Here is a 27488-nt window from a genome sequence, read left to right on the forward strand (position 1 = left end):
TACAATAATGATCTTGAGGAGAAGAAATGAAATTGGGATTCACAGTCCTATCAAAGAAGTTGTATTGTTAATTTCAACTGTTACAAATTGCTTTAAAGTAAGTATGTCACCAATTCAGCCCATCATGTACCAGGTGTTAGGACAAGCATACAGAGCACTCAACTCAGCAGAGCAGCAAGATGGAAAGTCTAAGGAAGAGGGAGAGCCTCCCCCCAGAGTTAAATGGTGGGGTAGGAGAGCTGCAAACAATGGCAATATATTTCACACCTGGCAACCAATGCGCCCCTTTGGTTTTAGATAGTACATGGGTAGACAAGTCTAAAAAGCCTGGGACACAGGAGGCACTTGTTAGGAGGCTTAGTTTGGTCAGAATTAAGTACACACTTCCAGAGTTAACACTAAATACATTACTTCTGGTAAATGAGCCACCATAGCCACTAAAGGGCTGTGAAAATTTGTGTCCAGGGCTTTTTAGACTCATCTTCCCATTTTGAAAACAAAGGGGCACATTGATTGCCTGATAAGAATTTTTTTCAGCTCTCCTATCCTACTATAAAGGTTATTCTGCAAGTGCAACCTTTTACGGTGCTCAACATTCTCCAAATCAAAGCGAATCTTCTCTCTGCATCTTAGATCATTATTAATGCATTCTTTATATTTTCTAAAACAATTATTTAGATTCAGGCAAGTCTGGTTTCAGACCTAGGACTGAGTCTGCCTTGGTTGCCCTGAAGGATACCCTTTACAGAGACCATGCAGCTTTCAGTACCATTCACCATGATATTCTCCTAGATCACCTCTATGAAATGGGAACTGGGGTCACTGTGCTACAGTGGTTTTGGTCTTACCTATGGGACTGAGTCCAGAGAATAGCATCGAGAGATTGCTTTGGCATTGGCATTGGAACTATTTTATCTCCAATGCTATTACAAATGTATATGTAGTGTAGCCACAGGCGTTTCGGTGTGCTGCTCTGGTTTCGGTGTTCCATTGAGCCAGAAGCGGCTTAGTTATGCTGGCCAGATGACCCGGAAAAACTGTCTGCGGACAAACGCCGGCTCCCTCGGCCTGTAAAGCGAGATGAGTGCCCCAACCCCAGAGTCGTCTGCGACTGGACTTAATTGTCAGGGGTCCTTTACCTTTTTTAGTCACAGGGAACAGTAATTAGGAGTTTGGGGACAAGGTGTTAGCAAGTAGGCTGACAACACTCAACTCTATTTGAATCAGGAGAAGCCCTGCACCAGTGCCAAGACACATTGGCGGGATGGATGAGGGGAAATAAGCTGAAGTTGAATCATGGCAAAACAGAGGCTCTGTAGAACAGCTATGTCCATTCCTGGACCAGGAGAGCTTGATCATAGTAGATCAGGCACTGGTGACTTCAAATTTGGATTGCCACAATGCACTCTATGTAGGGCTTTCCTTGTGATTGACCTGGAAACTACAGTCAGTGCAGAATGCTACAGAACAATTGCTGACATAATTGAGACCCTGTCAGCATATAACATGTCTACTCAAGAGATACGCACTGGTTGATAGTTTCTTACCAGGCAAACTCAAAGTGGCCCAAATCCGGCCCAGCAATCTGCCAAGGCTCCGTCTCCCAATCCTAGCACTGTTGTGCTCAATGCTGAGGACAAGAGATAAGTGCTCTGTCCACACCCTAGAGAGCCATCTTTAAAGAATTTGTAGAGCTATTTATTCTCCTGATTTGACATTGTGGCATAGTTTGCCGCTCAGTTTCTTAGCTTTTATGAATGCAACCTTCAGCAGAACCTAATGTATACAAAGTCAAATCATTCCAGTGTTAAATCACACACAGAGACAAAAACAAAAGCCAATGTAATGATCCCAAAGGTATTTTGTGGCAAATTAAAGAATTTATGAAGAGTAAAACACATTAATCAACAGTTTGATTCAAATACACCTGAAGACACATTTGCTTTTCACAACACATAAAAACCACTACAAAATTCTGAACTGTAAATAGCAAATCATATATGTAAAAAGAGTGGTACCTCTTTGAAAATATAGAAGTTAAGTAGAACCATTCCAAAGTTGTAAAAAATCAATAATGAGCGGAACTGGAAAGGCTCCCTTGTCTTCATCCATTTGGGACCAAGCCAAACAGTGAGGAGGTAAAGAGTACTTATAGCCAATGTGGGAAATGGAGACTGCATCAAGGGCCAGTCATCAACGCGTTTGTCTAGGAAAAAACAGACAAGAAATTATTGAGAACATGCTTTCTCATTTAAATTTGCAAAAAGCTTTCAGTTAAATAAGATTCATTGGTATAACTGCAGGCTCAAAGTGTTACACCTTGTATAACATTATGATAAAAATGTGCCTATATACAAGTAAGCCAAACAAGTCGTTAAAACACTTTCTGTTTCTATTACCAGTTGTAAAGTAAATTACATTGTTTAAAGTTCCAGCTGGATAACATCAGCCTTGTGCTTCCCACAGTCAAAATAAACAGTAAGAATACTTGATATTTAGAATCAGTGCTAGTCAGCGTAAAGTATATTTTCACAACATGGGTCACACACATGGTAGGAAGCAAGAGTGTGCCTTCCTTCTTCACCCACAGATCCCTCCTCTGAAATCCTTGGCTACTCACAGGGTGGTGGTGGGCAGTTACTTTTCACATCTTATTTCTTAACTTTGATTCTGCTGATAGTTGCTTTTTAATATAGCTGTGGTATCTGTAGCCTTTTAAAAATGTTTTATCAGTACAGTATCTGTAAGAACATTTAAATGAGACGTAGGTGTATAAAATCCAATATGTCAATCCACCACATGATTGAGGCCCTTGCACATTAGAATTTCTGCATGTTGCTCCTGTCAAGTATGCAATCCCCTCATGGGAACTGGGACAGTCTCACTGGGGCTGTGGGGGGGGGGAGGCGCATACTCGCTCCCCACCATGCCCCTAGGACAGATGAAGGGGCAGGCATCATTCAAACTGAATCAGCCCCAGATAGCTGAAGGCAGGCAGTGCCTTCTAAAAGTATGTACCTTGGTTCTCAAATGACTTAGCTACCGAACAAATTGGCTCCTGAACGCCACAAACCCGCAAGTGAGTGTTCTGGTTTGTCAACGTTTTTTGGAAGCTGAACATTCTTGAACTTAATCCATTCCGGGAGTCCGTTCGACTCCCGAAATCGTTAGCAAACCAAAACGCAGCTTCCGATTGGCTGCAGGAGCTTCCCGCGCTCAAGGGGAAGCCACGTCTTGGTTTGCTAACGGTTTCGGGAGTCGAATGGACTCCTGGAATGGATTAAGTTCAAGAACCAAGGTACCACTGTATAGTAACTCTAGAGATATCTCAGTTGTGAACTAATAGCTGTTTCTTATCTGATTGCCATATATATGTGTGTGTGTGTTTATTTTATGAAAAACAAGCAAACATAAACACCAAATACCCTAGCTGTGTGCAGTACAAGCAGCGCTTTTTTCCTAGAAAGTGTAACCCCTGAAAAAACAACACTGAGTACAAGTAACTGACTAATTCAAAGCACAAACAATGTGCATTGCTTTCCCCATCTCCACCCCCAACCTATGGTCCATTGGGCTTTTCATAGAAGAGAGGAATCTATGGGGAAACATGAAAAACAGCTGAAAAGAACAAACAGAAAACTGATGTGGAACAACGCTTGGGCATTGGACTTGCTATAAAAATGACAAAATTTGTTAATAACTCTGAAACTAAAAGTAAAGAAAGGGACATTCATGCTGACTGCATCCAGTAGGGATAAAGAAACAGCTGCTTTAATGAGGCAGCGCTGAGAGGTGGGGTGGGCATGGGTGGGAACCCAAGCAGCACAAAATGACATAAAATACTATTATTATTTATTAAATTTGCATTCCGCCCTTCATCCAAAGATCCCAGAGCAGTTCACAACAGGAAAATACAAAATGAGAAAACAAAATACATAATAAAATGAAAGGAAAAACAAAAGGATATCAATACACCCCACCCCACCCCCCGGGCCACAGAAATGCAAAGCAATGGAAGCAACAAGAGTATGTCTGCTCCAGCAGTCCCTTGGGGCCCGAATGAGTTAGTATTCACCTATTTCTGATATGCATCTGCTTCCGCCTTCTCAGAGTGATGCTTGAGTTAAATAGTTAATGTTCTGTAATTGCACCTGTGTCAAGTGCAATAAAACTGATGCACTATGCAAATTAAAAAAAAAAAAAGTACAGGCATTCAGAATGCCATGGAGACCTTGCAGCGAAGCTTGGGTTTTATTTTATTTTATTGGCTTCTGCAAGCAAATAAATGAGCGCCTTTCCTTTCTTTATTTTATTTATATTAGGGATCATGGACATTTCTGACAAAAACAAAAACAGGAGCAGAAATTGCTAGTGATTGTTTATTTAGCCTGTGTCCAAAATGGAACTCAGTCCAGTGAACAACTGGCATGGTTGCTTTTAGCCTGCAAGCAATACATAATTGATCATGTTTTCTCTCCATTTGCATTGTGTTTCCTTCACACTAAAATGAATGGGGTGGAATAACGTTATGACACAGATGACATAATATTGCTATGGTGAACAATGAAACAAATAGTGCAGTTTGTGTGGAAGACGAACTGCAGCCAAACAGAGGCAGTGCTGCATGTGGGGATCTGGGGCAGAATGGAAAGCGGTGCCTTCTTACCTCCCTAATTTATATACAGTGATACCTCGGGTTACATATGCTTCAGCTTACATACGCTTCAGGTTACTCCGCTAATCTGACTCCGCTAACCCAGAAACATTACCTCGGGTTAAGAACTTTGCTTCAGGATGAGAAAAGAAATTGTGCTCCGGCAGCGCAGCAGCAGCGGGAGGCCCCATTAGCTAAAGTGGTGCTTCAGCTTAAGAACAGTTTCAGGTTAAGAACAGACCTCTGGAACGAATTAAGTACTTAACCTGAGGTACCACTGTACTTTTTTTCTGTTAAGGGTTCTAAGGTGGCCTAAAATTTATAATATTAACATATTGTAATTTTGTGTACACAAATTCAGCGATGTAAATTTATAGTGAACATGAAAGAGAGAGAGATACATATAAAAGGGCTCTGATAGGTTGCGAGTTAGAATGGTAAAATGGTCAGGAACAGGACAATTCAAGATTTCATCCAGATCTGTCTTGCAAAAGCTTGGATAGATCCATATTGAAATAAGGACTGCTAATGCACACAGAATGTGCTTTTGAACAGGCATATATTTGTAGTACAGCAATCAAACTGAAAAGCAGTAAGACAGAGCACTGCCAACTCCTCCACTCCTTCCTCCTGTTGCAGAATAAATTGCCCCAGTGTTACCTGCCTGAGATGAGAGGAGACATTCCACTCGCCCCAGCATTAACAGACAAGAGGCGGCAGTTGAGGGGGCAGGTGAATAGTGTTATGGCTGGAAGGCTGCTCTAGATGTTAACTTTGGTTGTTTACAGCTTGTAAAATGGGATTATGTTTAATAATAGTAATAATAGTAAAAGAGGCTGCTGAAGTAGCGAAACCAGTCTCTTTGTCAAGTGAAGGTATCCAGCCAAGTCTGTTAAGTAGGTTTGTGATTGGTTGCCACCCAGAAACTACCAGTTGAAGAAGCTTCCAGAAGGTGGACTAAGGAGGGCATGCCTTGCCCCCTACATCAGCAGTGGGTGGCATCATCAGCAAGTGTCTCACCAAGAAAACAACAGACCAGACTTGTCTTGAAATGGGCTGGGAAGAGACACAGAGGCTTGGCTTGATCTCTGCGCTGAATTCAAAGCCATGGCTTTGGAGGGCCTCCAATGGTGGAGCAAGATCTGTGGGAGCGTTAATGTAGTGGGGTCTTCCAACTGATGCTCGGCTTGAATATATATGTGTAATACAGGGTGCCCACCTGCACACTCTACTCACCAACCCTATCTTCTTGCCTCAGTTTCCCTATCCACAACCACAATATCCCCCATTCGTCTGCCTTAGTTTCCCCTCAGGTCCATCTCCCTTCTCCATTTCTGTTTCCCTCTCCAAGACCACAGTATGTTCTTCATTCCTCAGCTTCTGAACCTATAAAAGAGTCACCACATCTCCCTCCAACTTCCACATACCGTCTCCCCCATCCTCAGCTTCCCGCCAAAAGGACAATGACGCATCTCCCCCTCAACCCAAAGACCACCCTCTCCCCCTGCAAAAGGACAACAAAATTTCTCCTCTCCCTTTTTCTCTTTTGTTTTTTCTTTCTCTCTCTCTCCCCTGCCAAGAAAACCTCCCTTGGTGCCAGGGAGTAAGGGAGGGAGGGAGAAGAGTCCCCTCAGCAGGTAAATGACAGCACCTCCCCTTTCCCGTTCTTCTCCTAAGGAGACCCATTTGGGCTCTGAGGTGAATTCCTGCAAGTCAGATTCCAAGTTTTGGCTCAGTTCATGTGCCTCATGTGCCCCCTAGCAGTAAAGACTGTCATTACAGCATGATACAAATATGTAAAAAAGGTGAAGGTACCCCTGACCGTTAGGTCCAGTTGTGGACGACTCTGGGGTTGCATGCTCATCTTGCTCTATAGGCCGAGGGAGCTGGTGTTTGTCTGCAGACAGCTTCCGGATCACGTGGCCAGCATGACTAAGCCAATTCTGGTGAACCAGAGTAGCGCATGGAAACGCCGTCTACCTTCCCACCGGATTGGTACCTATTTATCTACTTGCACTTGACGTGCTTTCGAACTGCTAGATGGGCAGGAGCTGGGACCAAACAACGGGCGCTCACCCCGTCACGGGGATTCGAACCGCCGACCTTCTGATCAGCAAGCCCTAGGCTCTGTGGTTTAGACCACAGCACCACCCGTGTCCCCTTGATACAAATATGTAGAAATAAATAAAAACATATTGCACAAAGACACCACCATCTTCAGAGACCATCATTCCAAGGAAACCAAACCTGAGGTGTGTGCTGCCTCCCATGAATCTGCCACTGCCAGGGATTGGGGTATATGCAACAATACTTTTTGCCAGACCACAGGAGAGGAGGTGCCTTGCTAGACTGCTCCATGTGCTGCCTCTGCTACCTCCTTCCACTTCCTACTGCTGAGCAGGACAACCTCCTCCTGCCTCAGACAAGTGTCTGCAGGGCTCTTCAGTCCCCTACATGAGTAAAGAGAGGAAAATGTGGCTGTGGCCAAGAGGTCCCACAGTGTCTGAAGCATAGCAGTGTTTGATTCAAAGCTATGCTACTGACACACAAACATATTCTTTTTTTTTTAAAGAGAGGACAATGTGCATTCACAGTTCACGGTGCTGTACTGTGCTCCTCTTTTTGAATGCCTATCTCTCTTGTCCCATTAGACAAGGTTGAAGCTCTTTGCACACAAAAATCATAATGTGAAGTGCAAAGAGCAACAGATGGCTCACCCTTCTCCTCACACAAACAGACTTGGGAGATTCCTTAACAAATTTCTGATTTTCAAGCCCTTGTCAGACCAGTTAAGCTTAAGTGTGGGGATATTTAGACATGCAAGACCAAGAGGCAACACCCAGCAAAGTGTACAAATTCCAAGTTAATTCCAAGTTTTAAATACGACTGTCGGGGGCGGATGGGCGGACCAAGAAACAAAACAAAGATAAATTAATATTCAGTGGATATAAAGCTTTGAAAAACCCACATTACAAGGAAGTGTTCCATCATTATCCCAGACAATGAGCCAAAATGACTTAAGAAGAACCAGAAACTTACAAATTGTTCTGGTCCAGCAGAACCACAGCTGTAAAAATGATAGCACTACATAATTTCATATTTCTGTTCCATATCATATCAGCTACTATATCCAACACCTTTTAAAAGTTTGATTGCAATGATTATATCTAGCATAGAAACATATCAAGACTTTTAAAAAAAGCTATTTTAAATTATGTTTATTACAGTGGTACCTCAGGTTACATACGCTTCAGGTTACAGACTCTGTTAACGCAGAAATAGTGCTTCAGGTTAAGAACTTCGCTTCAGGATGAGAACAGAAATCATGCTCTGGTGGCGTGGCGGCAGCAGGAGGCCCCATTAGCTAAAGTGGTGCTTCAGGTTAAGAACAGTTTCAGGTTAAGAACAGACCTCCGGAACGAATTAAGTACTTAACCCGAGGTACCACTGTATATGTGAAAAAGCAATAAAACACTTCATATATATATAAAAAGAGAATTTGAAGATTTTGGGGATTCTACCTTATGCCTATGAATTGGATCACTTAATACAAAACCCTAAACATTCTCTGGTGCAAATGGAACAAAATAACTATGAAGAACCATTGGTAAGTGAATACCACCCAAAAGACTGAAAAATATAGGATTGGTATCACGTAGGGATGTCAGAGTATTCTGACAAAAAATGGGGGGGGGGGTTTGAAAAAATGGCTGCAGTTTGAATGTTCATCTGTGGTTACACACATTCTTGTGGATTTTTGAAATGGTATGTGATGAATAACTATTTAAATTTTGTTTTGGCATTTCCTTTTTATTGAAATGAATGTAAATTACACAAAAGTTTACGTAAATTATGAAACTTACGTTAAATAGCAAACAACGAGATGAACAACCTAGTAGTTGGAAGAAACAAACTGTAGTGGAATAGAAAAAATGCTGACTTTGACAAATACAGGTCAGAATGGGAAACTGCTGCTTTCTTGCATCCCCAGTAGCGAATTATCTCATAGAATCCACTCTTAGAAATCATAGAACAAATGTTATCACCCATTTTCCTCTTTCAGTACAAGTTTAAAACATCCCTCCCATGAGGAAATGAACTGAGAAATCCTATTTACATTCTGGAGGGGGGAGAAGCAGATCCCAGATATAATCTACAGTGGTACCTCAGGTTACAGACACTTCAGGTTACAGAAGCTTCAGGTTACAGACTCCGCTAACCCAGAAATAGTACCTCGGGTTAAGAACTTTGCTTCAGGATGAGAACAGAAATCGTGTGGCGGCAGCGGGAGGCCCTATTAGCTAAAGTGGTGCTTCAGGTTAAGAACGGTTTCAGGTTAAGAACGGACCTCCAGAACGAATTAAGTTCTTAACCCGAGGTACCACTGTATTAGGAATTAAGGTAAAAGTCTAGGTCCTTAGATGCTGGTATTTAATTCCATTGGGGATGCACTTAGTAGACCACTTTATTTCACAAAAGAGCCAATTGCAGGAGTTTGGGGGACACACGGAGAGAGGAGAGCCGGGGAAGCCTCACTGTGCAAGCAGAAGTCCTTGTACAGGCTTCCCTTGATGGGACTCATCAAATCCCACCCTACGTGTATAGCTGCTCCATCTGCTTTTGGCCCTACCTTTGCTATTGTGATGTGCCCCCAGAGGATTGTCCAAGACTAAATGTGCCCCTCAGTCCAGTAAAGGGTTAGCCATCCTTGACAAAGACTGACAAATTTATGGCAGTACAGGATAAACTGTAGAGAAACATTGAAACAACAGAAGCAAAAGGCTATAGTGAGAACTTTGAGAAACCTGCCAATACTTTTCCAAGTGTATAACACCCTTCCCCCTTTTTTTGCTTTGTTTCTTGCAATAGAACTTTTTTTCTAAATTTATTGGCTGTTATCTTGCATCACTTTTAGTTTTAGAGAGTAAATTGAGTAGATTCCTGCCCTGTTTTATATTAATATTCAAATTTTTGTTGTTGCAATCATAGTGCTGTTAACTCTGCGCTTGTAAGAAATGTATCACAAAAATATTATCAAGAGGTACTGTATGTATTGTGCATGGCCAGTCTCTAAGAAAAAGATAAGCTTGATCAGTAACAGAAAATCCCCTCCTTGGGTGTGGTTCGCCATAAAACTCTGTAAGAACTAACTGGAAACTATGTAGCAAGTCCTAGTTGCGATTGCTGCTTTATGTTATTAAGGCAGATCTGTTGCAAGGTTTCCTCATAAAATAAGCAACCTTCCCTGTGGGATACATTGCAGATACTTTCTACTGAGACCATTGCTGCTAGGCTAAGCACATTCCTCTACCATTCTTCTGAGTCCTGTTCTGGGCATGGCTGCAACCTCTCCACAGGAACATCACAAACTGTTTTCATTATTTAAATCAGTCCTAAGGATCCTGAAGTGAGGTTCAACCAACCACCTCCTTTACTGTGGCTCAAAGTCTTTCTGCTTTATTCCTTTTCTCTCCAGAGGCAGATAAATACAGTGGTACCTTGGGTTACATACGCTTCAGGTTACACACTCCGCTAACCCAGAAATAGTGCTTCAGGTTAAGAACTTTGCTTCAGGATAAGAACAGAAATCGGGCTCCAGAGGTGCAGCGGCAGCAGGAGGTCCCATTAGCTAAAGTGGTGCTTCAGGTTAAGCACAGTTTCAGGTTAAGAACGGACCTCCGGAACGAATTAAGTACTTAACCCAAGGTACCACTGTATAGGCTTCACTGCCTGTTGGAGCACAGCTTTGTGGCCTTGCCTCATTCTCTCTTCATACATAAAAATTCCCCCCCTTTTTTGATCCCATGATGGAAGAAAGGTAAGATCTCCTTTGCTTATTCACATCAGGTAGGCGCCCTTACTATATCAACAAAATATATCAAAAATTTAAAGAAATATTTTTGCTTAGGCAAGCCTATCCGGACACATGGAATGCTGACATGTGCTTTAATCTCTTCTTAGTTTTACTGTTGATTTTAACTATCTTTTGAATGTTTTCAAATATCTGTTGTTAGCTGTTTTTACTGATAATTTTAAGGTTTTACTTTTTTCTGGAAACCACTCAGAGGTTCTTTACAATCAAGCAGTATATAAATTTTGTTAAATAAAAACAAACAAACAAAATTAGAAAAAATAAGTTTCGAGAAGAAATGAGAGCTCGATGTGCAGTCTTAGTAGTATAAGTCCTTTAGACTGCACACGGCAGCAAAAAGCCATAAGAAATAGCAGAGAATAATTGGGGAGAAGGATGGTGAAAAATGGCAGTCCCTATGGAAGTGCAACCCAATATATGTTTACTCAGAAGCAGGTTCCATTTTATTTCCCAAGTGGGACATAACCCCATATAAGCATTTTAAGACTAAAGTCTTAAAGGTCAGTTTCACCTTTGATACCAATACCTATTTTTTGTTTAGCACTTTGTAAAAGATTAACCATAAATGCCATCCAAAATGGGTGACAAAATGTCCCTGGGTTGGAAAGGAGTGGTGATGGGTTAATCTGCCTGATGTATCACTGAATACAACAAAAACGAGACTCTAAAGGTGCTTCAAGGCAGGTATTTATTGTGGGACAGGTGTTCCTTATGTATGCAAATTCATTGCAGCAGCCACATGACATCATCAGCATTAAAACACCAGCCCATATTCAATCCTACCCCATTTAATCAGGATTTCCCCTTTCCCAGGAAAATCTGACATGCTGCAACAACACATTTTTTTTAATATCTCAATGACCTGCAATATAAAGCCCCTATTTGAAAGCACCCTAAGAAAGGACTTAGGGATGGTGTTATGAATTATCTATCTATCTATACAGGTGTTATGTTATTGTTCCTTTCTTTTCCTTTTCAAGACAGATTTTCCACAATCTCACAAAAGTCAGAAGAAGCGCAGTGAAAAACACAGGAGGACAACATCTTATGGATGCCCCATAAAACAAGAATGAACAAATCCCGTGTTCAGATACATGACGATGCCTTACAGCCACATACAGATTTCAGTTTTGCTTCCACAAGGTGTCATGTGAGCGTATCAAGTCAACACTGAAACTGAACAATGCCTCCCTTTCGCCTATCTATTGTGATAATCTGTTTTATTTTCATCACACAGATTAGGGATGCAACAGGTTAAATTGGAGAAACTGACAATAGTCTAAATGTCTGGGTCTGAGCCCTTATATCACACAGGACTGCTATTGCACCTTCCTAGGCATGATGCTTATTAATGGCGACCTTTGCTTCACCCCTGCCTAGTATCCTCTAGCAGATCATGTCACTGCATCATAGGAAAAAGTCCTATTAATGTAAAATTTCACATTTTTTCCAAGTCTTCAATTGGTGTTAAAAGAACCTAGTTGTCTTCCCTCCCAAAAGGGCAAGGAAAGACCCCCATTTATGGGTCTCTATTTTAGTTCATATTTCGATCTTAAAAGTGTCCAATGAAGAATAATATGTTCTGAAAGGGCCTTAGGATAGTTTGCATAAAATTTAGTAAGTTAGAGTACAATCCTAACAATGTCTATACAGTGTCCTGAATTCAATGGACTCACTCCCAGGTAAATGGGGTTGGATTGCAGCTCTACTTATTTTTACAGTGGCATTTTTTTTTTTTTAAATGCTACCTAAAAGTGTTAACACTACAAAAAGGGAAGCACCGAACTACATACAGTGAGATATATATTAAGCAATTTCTATGCATGAGAAAAGAAAGGAGTGGTTATGAATGCTGCTGCAGCCACTGAAAATGAGTTGAGAGTTCCTTTATTAACAAAAAATAGTCCTGTACATATTTACTAAGAAGTAAAGCCTACTCTGTACAATAAGGCTTACTCTCAGGAAAATGTGTACAGGATTGTAGACTTCTGACATATAATTGTCTTAATTTTTATGTAGCCTTTGAGGGTTCAAATATATACTTACATGCAAAGTACCTAAGAAATGTCAACAATGTTTCTTTCTTATAAAGCACCTTTGAAAGGGGTGAATTCAAGTGAGAAATCAGGAGAGGAGGGGGTTGCAAATGAGGGTGCCCACATTTGGTGGACTGCAATATGGAAGCTTTATTTAAGGCACAAATTGTTTCCAGCTTTTCTTACAACTCTTACAAGTCATACAAGTACAATTGTAAATTAGCTGACAATTGTTTTTCCTAATCATATGTTCTATAACAAAACAGATTTGGGAAAAACACTGCATTTTCATTTGTGAGTTGAAACACATGAGCAAAGTTTACAAAAAGCTATTGTGTTATGTGCATCTGTCTCTTTGTTTCATGTCTTGCCAGCCCAGTAAATTTGTTCTTAACCTAAATTATAGGAGATAAAATCAGAATTACTCTTACATCTTTATTTTCTGCTCTGCTGAATGGACAGAATACATGACTATAAATTTTACAAGACTGGCTGGATGACATATGAGCATTTGTAAAAGATCACACAGCTACAATATACTAATAAATTAGCAGCTTCCGATGTCAAATGCATATATTTGCTTCATTTGACAATTGCCTATGCCTTTTCCTGATTAGCACTGATGGAGTGACCGAGTGGTTCAGTGGATTAATGCATTTGTCTTTCAAAGCCTAAGACCCAGATACTAATTTGATCACAAGCAAAATGGCTGCGTTGTTAGGAAACGGTTCAAAACAAATCACACACGTAAGCCTAGAGATACAGTATATCAGCTCTCTTTACGTTGGTAGACTATGTGTAAGTTGTATTGCTAATATACCAGCTACAATAAGTATCTTCCAGCATTAATTTTCACAATGTGTCGAAGGATGAATGGAAACTAACTCTTACAGTCAGTGTAATAATAACACATTGATAAATGTTCTATATATTTTGTATTTAATATATTAAAATTTAATTAAAATGCTTTAGGAACCCATAATCGTATTTTCAAAGCATTGTAAGTTTGGCCTGTGAGAAAACTGTATTTCACCTTCCAGTGCTCAATATAGTAAAAGTAAAAAATTAAGAAAAATTAGCACAATCAAGCCAAAATCCCACTCATCTCAGTGGGCGAGGTTTAAGTATGCATATAACTATCCAAGTTAAAATCAACAGGATATGGAAGTACTGGATCGTAAGTGTGAATTTCATCCTGAGTCTTTTTCATCTCTACTGCCATACTTAATTTGAAAAGCATTTTTTGGTGCTTGTTTTTTTTAAAGAAAGCTGTAATAGATCTTGGTAAATGCCCCTCATATATTACATCAGCATTTTTAAAAGTTAAATATTCATACAAAAAGCAAATTAATTCCTTAGCTATAAACCGCTACATGTTAATTCATCTGGGAAGCCTTACTAAGTATTAATAGCGATGGCTGCTATTTTCAGAGCAAAGGCACTTACAGGGCCAATCTAGCACATGCCTCCGTCCAATCAGCATGGCTCCTTATGATGTCTGCAATTGCATTACTAAGAGGGAAACATTCACTGTGAATAAATCTTTATAGCCCTTCCAGGATGCACTTTTCTCTGTAACGGCTTTTCAAAAAATCTTTGAGTATCCATTAGAACAATTTTAAATAACTTATCAGTCCAAAGTACTATCTGACTGATATTACTGAAACATCTGATCTTCTTGTTATGATAGTGAATAAAGAGTGTTTTGCGGATATTCTTCTATCACTCTCCATTGGTTCTGTTATCTCACTGAGTCTATCACTAATTTTAAAAATGACAAAGAAATCCAGAGGATTCGTGTTTGTTTGTTTGTTTGTTTGTTTGTTTGTTCATATATATTTAAAGACTCACACAAGCATTTGTATTTGACAGCAACAAAACATTTCACAAGGCTCCAGCTAGCATCCTGTAAGTAACTGGGCATACAATGTTTATAAGAATATGTTCTTAAACTTCCAAATAAATGGGCATGGCGCTATATTGAAGAACATGGGTGAAGCTTCACTACAAATTTTCAACTCCTCTTAAATCAAATAACTTAATGTAGAAAGCATGCCTGTCATAAAAAATTGTAGAACTGCCTGTCAATCAAATGCAACGCAGATGCTCATCACTGCACCTAATTTAACAATATTCTGTTGGGACATTCCCCTACCAGAATCAATTTTAGTACTACAATTCCAGCATACATATTTACTTAAAATGACTTTTGAACTTATTCAGTTTCTTTTCCTTTAGATACCAGTGTGCTGGTATCTAAAGGAAGTTTAATCTGAAGTGAGTTTAATCTGAAGGGTCACCATAACGACTGGGGACCATGCTAAATGGTGTGGGCTGTGGTGGTGGGCTGAGGGAAAAGGGAAGTTTGTGAAAAAAATGGACAAAAGGGCCTTCTCTAAGAAAGAGGACACATGAAGCTGCTGAGGAGAGCAGGAAAGTCGTCTTCTGCTTTGAATGCTCAGGAATTTTGTTTGGTCTGCATTTCAAAGTAATTATTTGATCTGCACCTCCTGGATTAATGTGCAGATTGGAATACAGTTATCTGTCATGGACTGGCTGGATGCAGAGGAGCGATAGGAGGAACGCCCAGGGGGAGAAGGCTCAGAGCCCAGGGAGTGGTGGTAGGACAACAATGAGTGGTCAGAGGGAGATGAGGGAGCAGACTGGGAGGAGGAGGTGTCGGAAGCTGAAGAGAGAGCAAGGTTTAGTGAGCAGGAAGAGGTTGTGGCACAGAGCAGTCCAGAATCAGAGGCAGAAGTGGAGGCTGGAGAAGTGGAGGGGGGCCCAAGAGGCAGAGATTAGGCAGGCTGCTGAAGAATCCAGGGGGTCTCCGTCTCCTGCTGTGGCCAGTTTCCCTTCCCCTGGTTTCCCAGAACCCACAAAGGTATGAAGAGAGCAAAGCAGAGACTGACAAGGAGTCAGAGTCTCAGATTGCTTGGGAAGGACCCAGGGGAACAGGAGCTTAGATTGCTGTGGGAAGGTGGAAACCTTCTGTGCTCACAACTGCTTCATTGGGGTAAGATCTTCTGGAAAGAGTTGCTGTGCTCACTAGGCCTGAGCTGTTTTGTTTCTTTGAATAAAAAATTAACTTCACTGACACCTTGTGAGTTATTGCTGACTTGCTTCTGACACCCACCCTGACATTATCCTTCAGATTTTGTACTTCTTAACTCAAAGAAATCCCAAAATGTGTATTTTAATATTCAATATGTTTCATAATATATACACCAGGGTTTCCCAAACTTTGGTTTCCAACTCTTTTTGGACTACAGTTCCCATCATCCCTCACCACTGGTCCTGCTAGCTAGGGGTGATGGGAGTTGTAGTCCAACAACAGCTGTAGACCCAAGTTTGGAAAACCCTGGTGTACAGTAAGAGAAAATACATTTAGAATGGCATAGTTTGTTAGAAAATGTGTTCCAATTTATGTATTTAAACTACCAATTTCTGTGCCAAGCTTTAAAAATAAAGTTGCAGATTAATGTGGAAGTGGAACAAAACAGACCTATAAATGAACACATTCAAAACTGGCATGGATAGGAAATGATGATCAATCCATTTCTAGCTTCCATCCACCCCCTTCTGCAGGTGCATTCAACATTATCTTCATCTGGCATAAGCATGTATATGTCTCTGCACATGTATGTACACACACTTTTGGTTTGGCATTAGAGGGTGAGCCCAGCCTTCCTTCCACCTCACACTATGCTCCTCCCCATTCCTTCTCTGGCACAACAGCAAGGAGACTGGAAGCTTCTGCTTCTGTTATAGTGTGTCATTCAAACCATAAACTGTGGTTAATCTTAGCTATGACTAGTGAAAACAAGCCAGCTCCAAGTGAAGCACAACGAACATTCAAAACAACACTCACTGGCAAAATCAACAGCTTCCTAGCTTTAATGTACCAAGTTAACAATTGTATTGGAACAACAACCATAACAACCAAAATGTGGTTCCAACTAAATCCTGAGCAAACACAGTCAAAATGAAACCCACTACCACAAATGTGGTCATAAAGTTGAATACAGATACCTGCCCTTTAATTATAGTGACATTCCCAGAATAACTCCGCCTTAATGAACTTGAGGCCAATTGGAGGAAAATTCCAGCCACATGGCTTCTGATGCCACCACAAACCTGGATATGGTAACTACTGAATGCAGAATTCCTACAAATGCAGTTTCAGCAAGACCCTACTTAAGTTTGACACACCGGGAGAATGAAAACTGCTGCTACAATTTAAGGCACTCTCTCCAAACATTTGCTCGCAGAATGTGAAAAACAATAGAAAAATTAATACTATTGCTGTGGATACTTCTCCCTCCATACTTCTGCCACTGTAGAATTAGGGGGCAGGGGCACTAAAACTCAAAATGCATCATTTCAGAAATACCTGGTAGTAATGGCAATAATGGAAATGCAAAGGATAATATAGGGAAAGCATATTAGTTCTAGCTGAAAATATAATGAATATTTATTGCAAAAGCAATTAAATAAAAATTGTCAAGGACTGGCAGGACTCTGACAAGTGCATGACAGAGGTGGGGGAGCTGGAGGTGGACCCAGGAGAGGGGCTAGTGATTTATGGGGCTTGGTGCCAGCTGTGAGACAGGATACAGGGTGGGGGGAAGGATCCATGCAGTCAAAGGTGGAGGTGGGGCTGCAGGATGGGTCACAAGCAGAGGAAGAGGTGAGGGGTGGGCCAGTCGAATTGTCACCATCCCTTTCCCCAATATCTCCTAAAACCAGAAGGGGCTTGAAGAGGGAATAAAAGCAATGACTTATATGCAGGAGAAATTATTGGGCGGTATTCAACACTAGTCCTCCTCTAAGTAAACCTGCTGAAGTTAATGGGGATGATTAACTTAGGTTAATTGATGTCAATAGGTCTACTCTGAGTAGGACTTAGTTGACTACTGCTCTTTATTATATTAAGGAATCTAGATTTAGTTTCCGTAAAATAATTTAAGCTGCAAATACATTTTGTGGCATTTTAGAGATACTAGTGTCATTAAGAGATGCCTGTGTCATTAACTTGGACTCCTGCAGCAATAGCACCTCTGAACTGCAAACATTCTGTTTTCCTTACGTAGGCTAGGAGGGAGGACCTTCTGTTTTTTATTTTCCTTCTGTTCCTTCAGTAATCATATACATGCTGTCAACTTGACCACACAACTGTTGCAATGGTCAGAGTAAGATTTTTGCAGGCACAGTAACTTGAAGGGGAGTTCTCCCTGCATTTCATTTTCAATTTGTATACCACCACCTTTCTACATCACTGTATTTAAGGCAGTTTAGAGACCGCAGAAATGGCAAAATGTGCAACAGCAAAAATCATGCTGCCATCCTATCAATCCAAAAGACAACAACAATAGGAAAACAAATTAGCAAAAGGCAAGAATCCAATTCACATGTGGCATTACAAGATAATGAAAATAATAATAAAACAAACAATAGAAACTAAAGAATCACCATCAATTAAAACAAGTTAAATCATTATAAACAACTAAGACAAACATCTGGAAAAATGCAATGCAGTGTGGCTGACCCTGTTCTGTGGAACAACATCCCTGTTGAACTGGTTAATTCAACAATACATGCTGTAGATTAAATCCTAGAAATTTTGCCAAGCTATGCTTCTCAAAACATATGAAAAACACAACACAGCATATGTCTGTCACTGAGATGAAAGGCAGTAGTGAATTGTCAAACACACAAAAATCACATGCTATATCACAAACATGCATGTTACAGTCCTATGGTTTAAACTACATCAATCAAATTTTCAGATATCTTAAGGGCTGTCACATGGAAAAGGTAGCATGCTTGTTTTCTCCTGCTCTTGAGGGTAGGACTCGAGGCAATGGCTTCAAGTTACAAGAAAGGAGTTTCCAACCAACATTCAGAAAACTTTCTGACGATAAGAGCTCTTTGGCAGTGGAACAGACTCCCACGAGAGGTGGTGGACTCTCCTTCCTTGGAAGTTTTTAAGCAGAGGTTGGATGGCCATCTGTCATGGATGCTTTAGCTGAAATTCCTGCATTGCAGGGGGTTGGACTAGATGACCCTTGGGTCCCTTCCAACTCTAAGATTCTATGAAACCATTCAGTTACCTTTCCTTGTTTACAGTAGCAATCCGCTGCATGCTGATGCATACGAGCATCACCTTTACCAAAGATGACTAGTGCTGCTACCTCTGATTTGTTTATTCACCATATTTGTATTGCATTTCTCTTCCATAAAGCTCAGATAACCCAAAAGAGAAATTGTATTTTAAGTTCACAATAACCCATGTGACAAAAGCAAAGCTAAGAGATTGTGACTTGTCTAATGACCACTCTGCGAGCTTCTTGACTGGCGCTGGCTGACTGCTATTTGTCCCTTAGTAGGACAATAGGAAGCTGCCTTATACTTGGTCCATCTAGCTCTACCCTTGGTTCGTCTAGCTCAGAACTGCTGAAACTGATGGACAGCGGCTCTCCAGGACTTCATAGAGGGATCTCTTCCTTGGGATGTTCCATATGCAAAGCTGATGCTTAAGCACTGAGCTACATTCCTTCCCCTGTGTTCCACTATACACACACAATGGGGTGTTGATTTGGAATTTCCACTCTTTAGTCTTACTCTTGCAAAGATGATCCACATATGGAGGAGCCTATTATTAAAACACTATCCTTGCTAGACTACGGCAACAAAGTAAGGATACCAGCAACTTGAAATGAATGTGAGTTGTACAAAAGAGCAATTGCACAAAACCTACTGGTGTCCTAGGCATTGTTACATTAAAAGTTTCTGCCTTTCTGAAGCTTCCATGCATTTCAATAGAAATGTTACACAGAAGAAACTCTCAGGTAAACTACAATCATAATATCCAGCCAAGGGTGGCATTAGAAACACCCACATACCTCCTGCCAAGTGTGCTTAAAAATCTAATTGTGACCATTTGATTGCTAGGCAAAGGTAATTTCCACAGACTGAGCTATTTCTTTATCCACTGGTAATGCTGTAGCCAAACAGCCCACAAAATACATAGAATATGGATGCTTTAGTTAGGATTCCTGCATTGCAGGGGGTTGGACAACATATCACTCGGGGTCCCTTCAAACTCTACGATTCTATGATAATACAAAATATATAAGCCTTCTGTATTAAAATGGGGTTGATGTTATAAGAATGAGGCTTTAACTTGTCATATACATAAGAACATATCCACCATGACTGCCAATTTGTTTCTGGGTCCCAATTCAAGGTGCTTATACTGGCATTTAAACCCCTAACCAAGCTAGTCCTCAAATATCCTTCCCTACAGACTCTCTAGGATCAGATCAGCAAAGGGTGGTGACTTGGTAGTTTCACTGCACTCAAAAGTTCATGGTGGTGGTGGCGGCCCAGAAGAGGGCATTCTCTGTGGCAGTAACAAGTGGATACCCCTGAAATAGCATGTTTGGGAGGTGAGGAGAAGGCAGAGCTGGCACAGCACAGAATCCACCGCAACCCAAGACAGCCTGCTAACATCATGTGATTGCAACAGCTCTGTCTCCTCTCCATCCTTTGTGTGGTGGCAATATAGTGTTTGTCCATTGGGGCAGGTGCACTGGGCTGCTCAGCAGCTGGACTCCCCTGGTGGTTCAGGCCAATGAAATCAGGCAAAGTTGGGCAGAGGGACACATTTGCCTCATCCAAATCAGGGGTCTGGATCACTCTTCCCAATCTTACCTGAAACTGCTATGGGGAGAATGTTATTTGTTGTTTCTTGTTATCTGAATGGTAAAAATTTGCTTAGGATCTATGCAAGCTGTCTGTCCACTTGGTCTTAGATATAACTTTGGTAAGCACAGGGTGGGGAGGGAGTTTATAGTGAAGTCTGAAGCACCTCAAAATGCCTCTGGCAAGTAAAAGAACATGATCCTACGCACACTTACTTAAAAGTAAACTCCAGTGATCAGTAAGGGACTTCTGTGTAAAAAGGCCCAATAAACTTGAAATCTAATGGATCATTTTGTGTAGCGTAACACCACCAGAATTTGTTTTTTAATGTTCTGTGTGGCACCTTCACTAATAACTTCTATGAACAGAGGAAAGGGCGGTCACTATTTCTTCTGTCAGCACACTCCCTAGGCTAGGTCACATGTGAAAATGTATTGCCACAGGGCAAGAAAATTGCAAAGCACAATAAACTGTATCTCAGGATTAGATTTCCTGGAAAAATATATAACTGAATAATACTTCTTTAATCACCTGCAGACCTGTAGTCCTTTGAAGTGTGCACTGAGTTTCTGATGAGAAACATCTCTCCACCCCATTCCTATCCCAGCACTATAAGCTAGGAAGTATATTGAAATGCACAGAGATCAAACTGAAGGGATGTATGAATACTGCCTCTGCAGCAATTGCTCAAAATCATGGGTGGGGAACCTGTGGCCCTCAAAATGCTGTTGGGCTCTAGCTCCCATTATTCCTGATCACTGGCAATGCTGGCCAGGACTGATGAGAGTTGGAGTCCAATAATACCTGCAAGGCCACAGGTTTCTCCTCCTTGATTTTAGTAAAATGCTGAGGAGCAAAACAGTTCCATTTGTTCTGCTCATACAGCCATTAGCCTCCTGAGAGAACGTCCCTGCAAAACTAGAAGGAACATGGAGCAAAGTTACATTGGAGTCAAAATGCATAGCTATTCAATTATTCTACTGGCTGTAATATTAAATATTATGTGTTGGACCTATCTAGGTTAAGTCACGCTTAGAGTAAGCCCATCAAAATCAATGTGACTTGATATTTGTGATGAAACTTCAGCCTCAGTGATTTCAATGGCTCTATGCGAAGCACAACTGAGTTGGGATCCAAACCTATATTTTATCCCCGCAAATTACCACAATAAATGAGACTATGAGACAATGTGTTGTGGAAATAAGAACTCTGATTTACCCATCATACCCAATGAATGCTCAGTCAAAAACAATATATCAGTGGCAGATAACAAAGAAGCAGGTACAGTTCTATATCACCTTGCTTGGGCATAAGACCCAATAAACTCAGCAGACTTATTCTGAGTGAACACGTGCAGGTATTCAGTATAGCTGCCTTCCTAAACCTGGTGACCTCCAAATATTGTGGACTACAACTTCTATCATCCGTAATTGATGGCTATCAAGGCTGGGGCTAATAGGGGTTGTATCTAAAACATCTGGAGGGTACCAGGTTGGGGAAGCCTGATGTATAGGATTTTGCTGTTGAGTTCAGTTCATTGTTCTATCATAAAACAGGATCTCCCCACCCTACTGATGGTGCAATTCAGGTGTTAAACTTGAAATGTAGGAAGAGGTACAAGAGGTACCTAAAACCTAAGTTTGCATAGCAATTCTGGGGAACCTGCCAGTTGGACTGCTTTTTCAAGCATCCCAGTTTATCTTTCTATCTGGAATAGGTCAGATTATCACTGAGACCAGAACAATCCCCTTGGTGAACTGAAACTATAAAAGGGATTTATTTGTAATCTGTAAACATGAGGTTTTCTCTTTACTTGGCAACCCTTCACACACAAGCCCAAATCTGCTTCTGCGCATTAAGGGACGCTGAGCATCAAGATGCTGAGCATCTGATGTTGTGCAAAGCTATTCATACTGTACACACCTGGAAGCGCTCTCCCGTTTGATCACTGCGCTCAGATTTGCACATTGATCTCTTGCCCATATGGACCACCCCACAGATTTCAATGAAGGCACCTGATCCATACACAGAAGGTATGCATGTGTGGATTTGGTCCTTCCAATGAAATGAATGGAAAATGTTCTGGGGAGAGTTCTGTGTGCCCATTAACTTGTAGTTTGAGTTTATGGTTTTAGAAGTTCACTTCTCCCAGTAATATTATTAACTTATGATCATGCTCAAGTGCTTTGAAGTGAAGAGTCTACAGGTTAAAAACAAAAACAAAAAACAAGAGGCAAAAAATATTCTTGGACAAGGGCTCTCCTTAGCTGGAATAATGGCCGAGAATTCTTAGATTTTCTTCCACCACTACTTTTCATATTGCTTAATAACTGGGTGCATATATATTTACTATAAAGCTATGTTCATTGAATATATTGGGTCATTTTACCACTTATTCAGAACTGCTAGTCAGAAATCTGCCTTTTCAGGACTAATGCCTTTTTTAAAATAAAGTGATCACATGGAACTAAAGCCATAAAGATGCTGTATAACATTGATAATAATAACTTGGTATATATCAGTATTACTAATAATCTTTCAGAAGACTTCAGATTTATATTAACCTCCTAGTCAAGCAATAGCTGCTCAATTTCTAATTTATAAACACACACACACACACACACACACACACACACAATTTCACCCAACATTCTTTCTTATCTCTTACATCCTGCAGGTTCTCAACTTATAGAAAGCAAGAAATTAGAAACACAGCGAACAATTTTTGAACATTAAAGCAGCTAATTCACATTCTGCTTTACCATGATGCAATTTCTGAGCAGTCAACTTGTGACAGAAATTCATGCTATACTCTGTGATTGATGAAATCTCTTCCAGAAAGCAACTTCCAGAAAATTATCACATTGTATGAGTGATACAGTTGCATGAGTTGGCCTTGAGGGACCTAATTAGAGTTGCGAAAGAACAATAAAAAATATTTAGGAATCTGATTTTAGAAATATGAGAATGCTGAGAACAATGAAGGGAAACTGTGTAGGTGTCGGGGGGGGGATTATTCATTCCTTGTGCAATGTTGCTGTGTAGTGATGTTTCCAACATGGTGAAATGTCTTATTCATTGAGCAATATTAACACATGGCAAAAGCCTTTACAATATGACTGTTGGGCAAGGCCACAGCATGGTATAATTTCAAGATGATGTGGATTGAGAAATGATGCTGCGGAGCAACAGATGATCTGATTCATCTGTTGAGTAGCATCACTGCTATTATCAAGGAGCTCTACAATCTGATAGACAAACCCACATTTTTGAAACAACAAACACCAGTATTTGCATGCATCAGGGATTAGTATTCAGGAAATATTACAACAAGCATGAGAATGTGGCCAGGAAAATATGGAGTAAAGAGTAAAGGAGTGCCCATCCTATTGAAAGCATCATCCAACACCTCAAGCTTTCCTGACTCTCTCAGTAGCATAGACAGTGACACAGAGGTTACGCAGAGTTATAGCATATAATCATATCACAGAATTGTAGAGTTGGAAGGGACTACAAGCGTTATCTAGTCCAACCCCCTGCAATGCAGGAATCCTTCGCCCATTGGGGGGCTTCAACACGTGACCCTGAGATTAAGAGTCTCATGCTCTACCAACTGAGCCAAAATTTGCTCCATCCTTGTTCTAAAATAAAGCTTCGGAAAAGGAAGGCAACAGTTAACACTGGGTGGTAGTTAAATGCATGCTGGAAGCCCACAGATCAATGTTGTCTTCAGCCATTAAGGATGGGGTGGGGGCATTAGCCACCCAGATGTTGGGACTCCAACTCCCATCAGTCCTAGCAGCATGGCCAGTAGTCAGGGATGATGGGAACTGATGTCCAAAAACATCTGGAGGAGCACAAGCTACCCACCCCTGTAGTAAATAAATAGCTGTACTGTTATAAATTTAAAAACGTTGGCGCTGTATAACCAAATGATCCAGCACATTGCACTGTAATAATGTTACTTGGTGAAAGAGAAATCAATCTGCCCTAGCAGTGCCGCTACAGAACTGCATTTATTTCAAACAGCGTTGGGGTGTGGCTTCTTCAAGAACCAATTAAATGAATGGAAAGATGCAGCCGCAGTGCTTGGAGGACTCCTCCTACAGTACTGTGACATCAGGATACAAAAATTATTTTGATTCTAAAAAACTGCATGCGCCGATAAGGGCTGCAAGAGCACACTCTCAGAGCTTGCTTACAAGTAATTTTGACGGATTTGGAGGCCAGTATGTTTAGGAAAGCAGCTGAAATCCCATATAGTTCCTCACCCACAGCTACACTATGTCCCCACAATCTCATGGTTCTCCAAAGAGCCCAAAAATGAATAAACTAAAATGTCCTACTTTAACATTTTTAACTGGGGTGTGTGTTCTTTTGTCACAGAGGCATCTCAGATTATGCCATACAATTGACACCTATGTATGGCAATCTAAAACAGTTGACTAAGCAAGATAAGTTAGGCACTATTTTCTCAGCAGTTTAAATGATAATTAGTATTCCCTCAAAGAGAGGAAGACAGCGGAGTGAGTCCATATCATAGCATTCTGGTTTGCTGCCAAATTCTTCCACACTAATAGTCTACCTTCTTCTATAAGAGCTGATATTTTGGCTGTTGCTGATTTGTGCAATGTAAACTCTAGCAATTCTGAGGCAAAGTAGTTATTAATTAGGACCACAAAACTACTTTGCTATTAAAACCTTGTATTTAAAAGTTTCTTAGAGATGACTAGCACAGCAGTTTGCTTTTATGTTAAATGAGAATCATATAAAAGCACTGTAGGAATGAAAATGGCTCATTGAAAACATACAACTACAGCATTTTACTCAATCTTTTACATTTTGGGGAAATGCAGATGTTGGTTAATATATCTGAAGTATGTCTGAAAGTGAGATCAGGAGATGAAGTGCAATAATGCAGATCAAGCAAGAATGTGCTGTCTCAACTGAAAACGTAAGATTAATTTACAATCCAACAGATGGCAGAAAGGGATGAGAATAGGAATGAAGGCAGCTCATGCAATAATGAGTTACTAGGATCTATAACCAGGGCCACTTGGATTCCATAGCAGTGAAATCCATCATAGGTTCATTGTAGAGCCATCTTGGCATTCAATAAGTACCTGACAATCTTTACAGCTGTGCAGAAGTGATACTTAAGAGTAAAACGTGTACATAAAAGACAGTCCTGCCTTCTTTAAGATAAATGCAGTCATACACATTCATTAAGTGCATCTCTGCCCTTTAATGAGTATGTATTAAAAAATATTGTTTAGTGTGTTGTTCAGGTATGCCCTTCATAAGCCAGAATTGTATGTACAAATACTGACAAATACTGCCCAACATCCTTGCCACTGCATATGTGAAGCCACTCAAAGACTGCAATCCTATGCCCATTTACCTGGGAGTAAATCTCACTGACCTAAGTGGGACTGAATTCTAAGCAAACATGCACAGGATTGCACAGTACATTTCTGACTCTTTGGCCTTGTTCCAAATTCCAGCTGTAGCTATTTTATTACTGATCCTACTTGATGGATATTGATCTATCCAGCATCAATTCTGCAATAACATCTCATCTTGAAAACGGGGAAGGGAAGGGAAGGGGGTGGGGGAAGAGCCTACACCTTATAAAATGAAATGTGAGACCAGACCTTGAACTCCATTTCATTTAAATTAAACCACACATAGCCATCTCACGAAACTCTGCTATAACATTCAGATTACAATGCAAACCAGTCTATCTTACCAAAATGGGATCTGCCTTAAGCCTAATATCTAATGTGTCATGATGTCATGATGGCAAATGACCCCAGGGCTGTTTTCCCAGTGTGTCCTCCACATGTTCCCAAAGCTAACCCTGTAACAATGGGAGGTGGGGGGAGACACTTTGCAAACATCTCCATTTCTCATTGCGGGCCTGGGCCCAAGAGCAGCAACGTGACTGGCACGTTCCCAGTTTGCGCGGAAAGCTCCGCTATGCAGTGATGGAACACAGTGACCCGCAATTAACATGGTTACCATCGCAGCCAAGTCTCCAGTAACAAAGGATTTGGAATCTGTCACAATGGGGTGGGGAATCTTTTTACATTTAATATATACAGTATCTGTATATGTATATATATGTATGCATATTTGCAGTTTCCACCCAATATTCAGGCAGCTGCGTGGGAGCTGCTGGAAGAAAACCTTATGCAGCAAACTTAAACGGAGCCTGCTCCTCCTGCTGCACTTCTAGCTGGCGGTCCCCCTAAGGGGAATGACGGTGAAGTGAAAAGAAAAAGAAGAAAGACCACACCGAAAACATCCACTTTCAGAGCTATTGGCTGCTTGGGGGTGGGGTGGGGGAGAGAGCGCTTAAACAGGCCCCATCTAAGCCAGATCCAGATCCGCGTCGCAACCTTCCTTCCCAGACCCGCTTTCCCAGAAGCCACGGAGCCATTTTGACCGCTGTGTGACAGTGACAGCAGGCGAGGAATTGGAGACGGAGCGCGGGTGGGGGCTGCTGCTGCCTGGCCGTCTCTTTGCGGCCTGGACGAGGGAAGGGGATGGAGGGAGACGGGGATGGAGCTGAGGCGGCGGCGGGAGCAGCAAGAGATGGCAGAGGAGGCGGCGGCGGCAGGTGCCTTGTGGCCAGCCAGGCGCGCTAAGAGGATGCGGCTTGGCCTGGGATAAGGCGCCTGCAGGAAGCGCGGCTGCGGAGAAGGAGGCTGCGGGGAGCTTAACAAAGGCTCGGCAGCGCGTTGCTTGGCCGGCCGGCCGGCGGGCGCGCACACAGGCTCGGTTACCTCGGATGGTCCAGGTCCAGCGGTAGAACTCCAAGGTGTCGTTCACCACGTTGGCGATGAGGCCCGGCTCCCCGGCGGCGGAGTGGCCCATGGCTGCTTGGCTGGCTGGCTGGCTGGCTGGCAGGCAGGCAGGGCAAGCGAGCGAGCGAGCAGCGGCGGCGGCGGCGGCAGAGGAGCCGGCGGGACTGGTCGGGGCGCGCGCGCGTCTGTCGCTGTGCGCCGGGGCTGCTGCTGCTGCGGCCGCTACTGCTGCTGTTCTTGCTGAGAATGAAATTTAAATCTCTGTCTCTGGGTATCTATCTGCAGGCCCCGCCTCGCTTCAGACGACTCCCGTGCCCGGGGCCAGGGAGGGAGGGAAAAGGCAGAAGAACAGGCGCCGAGGCTGGAGGCACCTTGGGATGGAGAGGAGCGCTTAGCTCGGCTTGCGTCAC

At 41.7% G+C, this 27488-nt stretch overlaps 1 protein-coding gene across 1 annotated transcript in view; it reads right to left on the reverse strand.

The window, feature by feature from the left end:
• ELOVL4 (ELOVL fatty acid elongase 4) overlaps nt 1–27222 on the reverse strand; it is a 45023-nt gene extending 17801 nt beyond the window's left edge. The window contains exons 1-2 of the mRNA XM_080998876.1: nt 27058–27222; nt 2019–2206 (exon numbers count right to left, since the gene is read on the reverse strand). Of these exons, the coding sequence (XP_080855002.1) occupies nt 2019–2206; nt 27058–27148 (279 nt within the window). The 5' untranslated portion in view covers nt 27149–27222. The remainder of the gene's footprint in view (nt 1–2018; nt 2207–27057) is intronic.
• Nucleotides 27223–27488: the final 266 nt, after the last annotated feature.

The sequence above is a fragment of the Podarcis pityusensis genome, assembly GCF_964106645.2.
Source record: "Podarcis pityusensis genome assembly, chromosome: 3".
In the NCBI taxonomy this organism is placed as follows: Eukaryota; Metazoa; Chordata; class Lepidosauria; order Squamata; family Lacertidae; genus Podarcis; species Podarcis pityusensis.